This window comes from Chrysochloris asiatica, unplaced genomic scaffold (genome assembly GCF_000296735.1).
Source record: "Chrysochloris asiatica unplaced genomic scaffold, ChrAsi1.0 scaffold00135, whole genome shotgun sequence".
NCBI lineage: Eukaryota > Metazoa > Chordata > Mammalia > Afrosoricida > Chrysochloridae > Chrysochloris > Chrysochloris asiatica.
The window spans coordinates 459,574-469,377 of NW_006408653.1; the positions used below are offsets into that span (position 1 = coordinate 459,574).

Sequence of the window (9,804 nt, forward strand, 5' to 3'; positions counted from 1 at the left end):
ATTGTAATGAATCCTTTGTGGTGTTAATAAAAAGACAAAAATCCATTTAAAGTGAATATACAATTTATTTAACATTCAAACTTCATTAAGACATGTGCAATATGGCAAATTTGACTGGGGGTTTAACCCTAGCTAGGATATGATCGCTTGCTGGGGGGCTTAGCAACAGGGTCCAGGTTCACACTTAACACTAATTAAATACTTTATTGAATAAATACAATACCAAACAAATGCATTCTAAAATAAAAAAATCACTCTTAAGGCCTTTCTTATTCAGGCTGATGACAAACACAATAAAGGCAGATATGCTAGTTTAACATAATTGGCTGATTTAATACAGCACTTATATCTTTTAGTCCACAAGAATATTATTAAATGATAGAGAACATCTAATACAACCATTTCTACAGTACTAGGAAATAAATTTCTAAGAAAGAAAGATTTTACAGACCCCATCTTTTATACCCAAACCCAACAGTCTACTCTAAAGAGGATGAAGTCAATGACTTTCCTCACAAGAGCTTACGACTTTAGTCGCTTTGCTATCAAAATCTGTATTTCTGATCCGTTATGAGCATTGAGACACAAGATTCAAATATTCCCAAAGAAAGAAACAATGCACGTTGTGATCGCCCATTCAGCAACAGGGAGCACGGCATTCAGAACTCTCATCCTGGGAATTAAATAAGGTCAGCCACATTCATTGGCATTTCCTCCACTGTAGTATTGTAGAAAGTCTCAATGTCACGAAGAATCCTCTTGTCTTCTTCAGTAACAAAGTTTATAGCCACACCTTTCCTCCCAAATCGACCCCCTCTGCCAATCCTGTGTAAAAGGAAAAAAAATCAGCCATCAGTTATGTTACTTCACAAGCACTGTTATGAATTACTGCACATGTCGATCCACTTGTTAACCATCAGCGGCTGTTTACTTATCAAGGTTATAGATTTGTGCTTCTAATTGGAGCAATAGCTTCTACTCAAAGAGTCCTCCTTTGCAGTAAGTGCCAAAAGGATGCAAAGGCTGTCTGGCTGCAAAAATGAGATTTTAACAGGTGCCTTGAGCATTATTTTTTATAAAGCAGGTGACAGTATATATAGTGTTTGGGGTAGTGAAATTAAAGCCCATACCAAACTGGGCCAGCCAAGAGCAGGTGTCAGCCTGGGACAGATGTAAACCACCAGGGATGAAACAGAAAGAACAGTTATGTAATGTAATCCATTTCGACGCACTTCTGGAACTGTAAATACAAATGGTGCAAGGTTAACTACTCTCTAAACCTTTTTTTTTTCAGTGGGAAAACAAAATTTTGGTATGGTAACCCAAACTTATCACTGCTTTTTTGCTCAGTTTCAGTTTGTCCCACACACGTAAAAACTCAAATTACTCAAACGTGTTTAATACCTCCAAAGCATCTACCTATCTGATACAGACAATACAAAACCACCTAAGAAAAAGGCTAACATGGAAGAAAAAAAAAATGCTTGACTGGAGCAACTTAAATATCAAATAATCATGACAAAAGAAAAACAAATATAAATACCGACTCGCTCTTTATTCAAACAGTGTGCTGTTTCGCTTATGATTCCACGTCCTAAATTACGTCGCCGTTTCTGAGCGCCATCTCGTCATCAACTGCTGCTATCGACTCCTGTATTTTTTAAAAAGTCTTTTTTTACATCACATAACAAAGCACAATTCAATTTATTTAGGGATAAAGCCACTATTAACTAACCAGGGAACTCAAAATTGCTACCAGATGGCACCAAGAAAATCCCAACTACAGAGGAATCAATGATGAAGAAAGCACATGTAAACCACAAGAGCAACATGAAAAGTCAAAACACCTAAGCTAAGTCCAACCTATTTAAACCTGCTCCTGTAATAAACTTCATAATTGGGGCAAACATTGTAAACTGTTTTCCCACTGTGTACTGACAAGTCTTCCCACTCTTCTGATCACTTTAATTATGAGGTCATTTTTACATTTTTAATTATGAGGTCATTTTTCTACATCAATTCCCTGATTTGATGTTACCGTTCAGGAAAAAAAGTTATTTAAATTTACTTTACCAATATAAAGATGCCATCAACTCACCTGTGAATATAATTTTCACGATTGGTAGGTAGATCGTAGTTAATTACCAAAGACACTTGTTGTACATCAATCCCACGAGCCTAAAATACAATTGGTTATATGTTCAAATGCTCATCCAGAAAAAAGTAGACACCTATTAATGTAGGCCACAAAATAGTAGTAAGCTATACTAAGTGTTATATAGCCCACTGTGGAGTGTGGTCTTTTCTTTATTCTCCCAAATAGCCCAAAATGGTAAAAGGTTATTAAAAAACCTTTGCCCCCAAAATAACTTTTGGTAGGTAATATAAAAGTTGTAACAAAATTCACTTACCAACAAGTCAGTAGTGATCAAAACACGGCTTGACCCTGATCGGAATTCCCTCATGATCACATCTCTCTCTTTCTGGTCCATGTCACCATGCTGTAAAGTTATAATTCTTAATTGAAGAATCACCAGTCAAGGTCACTTATTTAATTTTATCAGTATGTGTGAGACCAAGCGTCCCTGGGCTGCTACAAGTGAAAAGCAGTCAGGGATAGATAAGAAACAACTTTACTTTGAGCAGGGGGAACGACAACACAGCACAAAGCAGCTCTGTTGTAGTCTAAATCCTGCTGTAATCAAAGTAAAACATTAGAAAAACTTACTTACCAGTGCAGAAACTGTGAAGTCCCTAGCATGCATTTTCTCAGTGAGCCAGTCCACCTTGCGCCTTGTATTGAGAAAGATAACAGCCTGTGTAATTGTCAGAGTCTCATACAAATCACAAAGTGTATCCAACTTCCATTCCTACAGTATGTAAAAAAAAAAAAAAGTAAAAATGTAATAAAGTTATAAAGTTTTTTCATTAAAAATGCAATCTAATAGGTCCAGAAGACTTATTGCACCAAATCTTGAGACAAAGGACACTGGACATTAAGAAAGAGGTCCACCCCAGTCTTTTCCAATCTAGTGCGTTTACTTTTCTTCTTGTGTGTAACTCTGCTAGCATTATTACAAAAACCAAGACATGGTCCTAGTTTCTGAAATTTTAGCACAGTACTTATACAAGAAGGAAAAACTCAAGGCTATACACCATTTTATCTTTATAATTAAATTACCTCTCTTTCAACGTTAATATAAAACTGTTTGATTCCTTCTAGGGTCAACTCTTCTTTCTTAACCAGAATTCGAATTGGATCCCTCATAAACTTTTTAGTAACCTCTAACACATCAGTTGGCATTGTGGCAGAAAGCAACACCACCTTAAAATGGAATAAAAAAAAAAAAAATTATGGTGGAACACCAAAGTATATCACACAGCAATAGTAAAAAATATTTGAGACCAAGTGTAGACTATATGGAGAATTCAGCTAGTTTTGCTTTAAGCAGTACATAAAACACTTAAGTGTCAGTACTGCATGTCCACCAAATCTCATAAGGGGTGAAATGAAACTCTCACCTGAATACTTGTATTTAATTTTTGAAAAATCTCATAGATTTGATCCTTAAAACCTCGGCTCAACATTTCATCTGCTTCATCCAAAACGAACATTTTGATCCATTTTGGAGCTGTTGAAAACATCATACTATCATTTCTGGATTCTCATGGATACAATTTGATTCCCCTAGCCAATCTACCATTAGCATTAAAAAAAAAATCACTATGCTAAGAAAAAGGCAATACTTACAAAGATATCGCCTGTTTAACATATCAAACACTCTCCCTGGAGTACCAACAACAATATGTGGTGCTTCAGCCTGCAGTTTTTGCATTTCATTTCGAACATTGGTTCCACCAATACAGGCATGACAAGTTGCTCCCATATAATCTCCAAGTGCCAGAATTACCTTTTGGATCTAAAAGCCAGAAGCCTCAATTATTATCCTACAGAATATCACAGGATCTATCGATTAACTACCCAAACAATGTCAAGAAATCTGGTCTGCAAACAGTTTTTTTATGCATGCACAGCACAACTACTTCCAAGCATAAAATGCAGACTGAACGAACTGCTTCAAGATAAAATTCCTTTAAAACAATGTATTATTCTTGAACCTTGCCAAACTTGGGATCCTGTTTCTTTACAACTACAGCTAATACTACTAAAAATACTCCCATCATTCTTCAATGTGTAGGATAGGTCAATCAGTAACTTATCACAACTAGGAAAAATGAGTTAAAGAATTCCCGTGGTGTATACTGTGCTTTAGTCTTGTCCTAAGTGAAGCTGACAGCTTTATTAGGAAGATTTACTTCAAAGTCAATGTAACTGAGCTTTGAAAATAGAGCATGCAACAGATGCATCACAAACTACTGAGACAGTCAAATGTTAACCTGTCACTGCAGTTTTCATGTTGCACAACTGCACCCAAACTTAAAAAAAAAATGGGTATACATCTCAGACACTCCAAGAGTAAACTTCGGTTTCTCAAAATGTTGGGAAACAACCCTGCAAACCACTATCTGCATACCCAACTCCTAGTTTAACTGCCTACAGAACTCCCTGCATGCACGGGCAATTCAAAGGAGGGCTCTGGCAGGACCAATTTACACTCAGTTAAATCCTTCAGTTGTGAAACCTGAAATCTATGCAACACGCAAGCAGTTTTTGAACTACACTATCAATACCTGTTGAGCCAGTTCTCTGGTGGGGGCCAATACTAGTGCTTGGGTCTCCTTGAACTCAATCTCCAACTGTTGCAGGATGGAAATAGCAAATGTGGCTGTCTTGCCAGTACCTGACTGAGCTTGAGCAATCACATCATACCCTAAAAAAAGTAGGATACATATTTACCGATCCCACATCAAACGGTCACTTCTAGTTCACACCATGTATTCTATTTGGAACATGAATTATGCCCGAATAATTAAGTGATCAGCAATGAGTATTTTCTTCATTTCAGGTCAGTCCCGAAAGATGATTGCCATCATTTCACTTTAAATACCAAGTAGTGCTAGACCCCCACGTTACTTAGCCTATTATGGTCCAAGTCTATGCAGAACAGCGAATTCATTTTCTAAAAAGGCCAAAGATTGCTTTTTACCTTTAATACAAGGAATAATAGCTCTCTGCTGAATAGCTGATGGCTTCTCAAAACCATAAGCGTATATCCCCCGAAGAAGAGACTCCTTTAAATTCATATCATCAAAGTTATCAACAATCTCATTCCAGTTGCTCTGTTTAAGTTTAAAAAATATATAATGTATTAAATAGAGGTAATAGGCTCATCATCTCCCCGAGTTTCAAAACCCACACCTCCCTTTCTTACCTCGATGACACCATCGGGGTCCATTCCCTCAGGGCCGCCATGTTCTCTGCTGGCGAGAATGCTGCAGTTAGAGCTCCTCCCTTCACCAGACACCCTTTCCGATCCCTTCCCTAGCCTGCAGGCCCCCATGCTCCTCCCCCGTAAGCACGTCCTGGGAGCCAATCAGGCGGCAGCGCAGTGCACACTTGCGCGCCGGGCCCTACCGACCGGCTGAGGACAGGGCGCCCGGAAACTCGTCTCTAGTGCCCCAGCACAAAACGATCCCTTTTTGGTCGCTGAACTTCTCGCGATAATTACCGGCGCGGAGCTCGGCCCCTCGCACTGCGCAAGCCGGGAGATTGACGCGGCGGCGAGGCCCGGTAGGATTTTAACGGTTCGCGGGGCCCCGACCCCGCTGTCTTCGGGCCCGGCAGGCGCAGTCGGTGCTGACACTCCCAGCCCCTGCAGCTGGTCACTCAAGGCTCGCCCTTGGCCTCACGTAAATGCTCCGGGGCCCGGCCTCCCAGTACCGAACGCGGGCTGCATCTCGGCTCATGTTTGCCGTGCTCTGCATGTCGCAAGGAGGCACCGCTGACATGCAGAACGTCTTTAAAGGCACCCTTTAGTCATTCTTTTTAATACCCTTGACAGATTTCCCGGCAATTTGGGGCCCTTCCCACCATGGAAGTTTCTCGAAGGGCACAGGAGCTGTAGCCCCTGAAGGAAACGCAAACGAATGCTGAATTTCTTGCCTCCATGCCATCATATTACAACATTGCCAGGCGTCGCATGACTTTCACAGCAAAATAGTATCAACGAAAAAGCACCATACCTGTTGTAATCCGCGGAACCACCAGACATGTCCGAACAAACACTCAGCGCTCGACTGAAAAGACAGCAGAGCTGTGCTGCCCGTTTTTTATAGGCTCACGACCGGAACCCGTTTCTAGCGGAGGAATTTTCTGTCGCTCTTCGCCCCGCCAGAAAATTTTAATTCTGAGGTCGTTACCTCAAATGACTAGCAGTATAAATTGGTGGAGAACCCCACATTTTATAATTCCTCAATATTTCAGGGCTTCTGGAAATCCCAAAACCCTGGGGAAGGGTTGGGACTCTTTGATATTCGGCGGAAGAATATTGCAGCAAATGATCGCGTAGAATCGCGTTGCCCGCCCGCCCTGCTCCTACGGGGTTTCACGTTCCTGACGCAGAGGCGGGTCTGGGAGTCCGGGCAGACCGGCAGGCGGAAGCGTGGGGTGCACTGCACCCTGGGGAGCCCGGCCTTCGCAGCGGACGAGTGAGAGTAAGCTGGGGGCTCGCTGACGACAACGTTCTGCACTGGCGCCTTTTCGCAGCGCCATTTAATTTGACCCTGAAAAGCCGCCTGGCTTTTAGCCCGAGCGTTTAACCTCGCTCCATTCAGGACAGGAGGTTGTGAAGCTCCAGACGAGTCCCAGAAAATCGTGTTTATCGGTACATTTACACGGCGAGAAATACATGTTGTGTCATTTGCAAGTGTCTCTAGAATAGCCAACTCCACATTCATGTTGCTTCTGGTTTCCTCTTGCTCTCTTAAAATTAACACTAATAATTTGAAGCTAACCTAACAGGTTTGATTGATAATTCTAATTATTACAAACGGCAAATGGACAAAAGTTAAAGTAAATTTTCTTATAACGGAGGAATTTCAATAGATGCTTCCGGGAGCTCCCCTTGCAGTTTGGAATTAGATATGTTTTGGTTTCCGTCTGTATTGGATATTTTTTCAAAACCACTGACTAGGTGAGCAGCCAAGAAATTAAACCACGCTAACCAAAAGATCAGTCGTTTTGAAGAAATGTAGGAGAAAGATGTGGCATGGTAAAGATTTTACAGCCTCCCTAGCAAGACTCCTAGGAGCTCTGGTAGCGTGTTGTTGTTGTTGTTTGCCATCGAGTCGGTTCCGACCCATAGCGACCCTGTACAGGGTTTCCGAGGGTGTAAATCTTTACGGGAGTAGAAAGCCTCATCTTTCTCCCGCGGAGCGGCTGGTAGTTTCGAACCGCTGACCTTATGGTTCGCAGCCCGATTCGTAACCACTACGCTACCACGAATCGGGCTGTGAACCGCAAGGTTAGCAATTCGAAACTACCAGCAGTTCCGCGGGAGAAAGATGAGGCGTTCTGCTCCCGTAAAGATGTATAGCCTCGGAAACCCTGTGCAGGGTCCCTATGAGTCGGAACTGACTCCTCTACGGTACTTAACAACAACAACAACAAAGAAAGACTCCTAAGAAGAAAACCCTATGGGGCAGTTCTCTTCTGACCTCTTTCTTATAAAGCCACTGCACTGGACCGCAAGGTCCGCGGTTCAAACTCACCAGTCGCTCCTAGGACACACTATACCGAATGGAAACCCCCGAGGGCAGTAACAACTGCAATAAAGTCATTATGAGGCAGGCTTGACAGCAGTGGAGGAATTTTGTTTTGTTTCCTTGTATTCTTTGCTACTTAAGCTATGTGATTCTTAAACTTAGATTTTCAACTGTAACTTCAACTCAGCTCCATTGATCAAAATTTAAAAACAATATAGTCGTTTAACTTTGTGGTGCCATAGGATGCGCACTTGATCTCACAGTCGGTTTGAACCACAAGGTTGGTGGTTCAAACTCACCAGTCACTCCTAAGCTATACAGGGTCACTATGAGTCAGGATTGACTCCACAGCAGTTAACAACAACAACAAACCCATGTTGTAGGATAAATACTGGACTGCTAACCATAATGCCTTCAAACCCACCTGGAAACCCTATACTCTGTGCAGATTCGACAGCACTTAACAACAACCCATGCTGTAAGGTGTTGTTACCAGAAGTGCTAATCACACTTCCATCCTACAAGAGAGGGCTCTTGCCTTCCCTCTACTGATTAAGAATAGTCAGGTGAGGCAGGGTTTCCCTGTGAGGAAAGGTTGATTATAGGAAAGAGGCTTAACCCTCTCTTTGCAAACAAAAGCTTTGCTGGGGTTTTAAAATGTTTTGAATAAAGAAAAGGCATCACATTTATTCATAAGGATTGTTGTTGCTGTTCTTAAGTGCTGTCAAGTAGGTTCCAACACAGCCACCCTGTGTAGAGTTTCCAAGGAGCAACTAATAGGTTTGAACTGCTGACCCTATGGTTTGCATTCAAATGCTTATCCTATAATACCACACCAGAAGTCCATTAATAGGGGTTGTTGTTGTTTTTAAGTGTCGTTGAGTCAGTTCCTACTCATAGCGACCCGGTATAGGGTTTCCGAGGAGTGGCTGGTGATTTTGAACAGCTGACCTTATGGTTCAAACCAACTTTGAGGTCCAGGGCTTATCCAATGGCACCACACCAGGACTCCATTCATAGGGATTTCATCAGGAGCAGCTGATGGGTTTAAACTGCTGACCTTGTGATGGTGGTGGTTATTTTTTATGTGCTATGGAGTCAGTTCTGACTCATAGTGACCCTGTACAGGGTTTCCCGAGGTTGTAAATCTTTATGGGAACAGAAAGCCTCATCTTTCTCCCACAGAACAGCTAGTAGTTTCGAACTGCCAACCCTAAGGTTAGCAGCACGATTCGTAACTGCTACGCTACCAGAGACCTTGTGATAGGGTTATGCTAATGGAATGTGTGTTCAGCATTTTTTTCGAGATGGATTCCTCCCGCAAAGACCTCTGGTGGTATTGGTGTTGATTGTGTGCCATCAAGTCAGTTCAGATTCATAGCGACCTTGTAAGGAGCCCTGATAAGCCCTTGTAAGGAGCGAAGGTAGGCAGTTTGAGCCCACCCAGCGCTCTGCTAGAGAAAGATGAGACTTTCTGTTCCCATAAAGATTTCCAGCTTCAGAAATCCTACAGTGGTGGGGGTGTGCCATGGAGTTGATGCCAACTCATAGCAACCCTGTATAGGGTTTCCAAGGAGCAGCTGGTGGATTTGAACTGCCAACCTTGCCGTTCAAATCAACCTTGCGATCCAGTGCTTATCCTCAGTGCCACACCAGAACTACACAGCATTGTTGGTGTTAGTATCTTTGAGTTGGTGCTGACCCTGTATAGGGTGTCTGAGGCTCTCTGTCTTTGTATCATCACAAATACTCAAGAAAACTTACTCAAATGAGAGCAGCCTGAAGTGCAATTACTGGTAAAAGTCTTAGATACTTTTTATATTATAGAAGATAATTTGGCTGTGATGCAACTGTTTTAAAAAAAAAAAAAAGAAGAAGAAAGGAAAAAATCATTATTGTGGCAGGAACTGTGACAACAATTAGAATAGCAAGCTGACAAAGTTGATGGACTGTCAGTATAGTAACAGTGCCCATAGTCCACCCCCTGCAATATTGAGATCCAGAACTGAGGTGATGTCAGGCATTTCCTAGCATGGTGGTCAGAGATGTTTACCGTCACATCTAAACTCTACTAACAAAAATTGAGTCTAAAAAAATTGAAGACAAAATTAAATCAGAAAAGTGGCTAACCATTTATGC

The 9,804-nt window shown here is 41.7% G+C and overlaps 1 protein-coding gene across 2 annotated transcripts; it reads right to left on the reverse strand.

Moving 5' to 3' along the window:
* Window positions 1–45: 45 nt before the first annotated feature.
* EIF4A2 (eukaryotic translation initiation factor 4A2) lies at window positions 46–6,205 on the reverse strand. Of its 2 annotated transcripts, none has more exons than XM_006869741.1 (11): window positions 6,145–6,205; window positions 5,334–5,379; window positions 5,109–5,241; window positions 4,693–4,832; window positions 3,752–3,920; window positions 3,523–3,632; window positions 3,182–3,325; window positions 2,733–2,870; window positions 2,412–2,501; window positions 2,099–2,178; window positions 46–825 (listed from the first exon to the last, which is right to left on the reverse strand). In XM_006869741.1, the coding sequence occupies exons 1-11, from the start codon at window positions 6,171–6,173 to the stop codon at window positions 681–683; spliced, it is 1,224 nt and encodes a 407-aa protein (XP_006869803.1). In that variant the 5' UTR covers window positions 6,174–6,205; the 3' UTR covers window positions 46–680. The 2 variants fall into 2 exon arrangements, with proteins under 2 accessions (XP_006869803.1, XP_006869802.1); XM_006869740.1 differs by having other exon boundaries at window positions 188–825; window positions 5,334–5,382; window positions 6,145–6,200.
* Window positions 6,206–9,804: the final 3,599 nt, after the last annotated feature.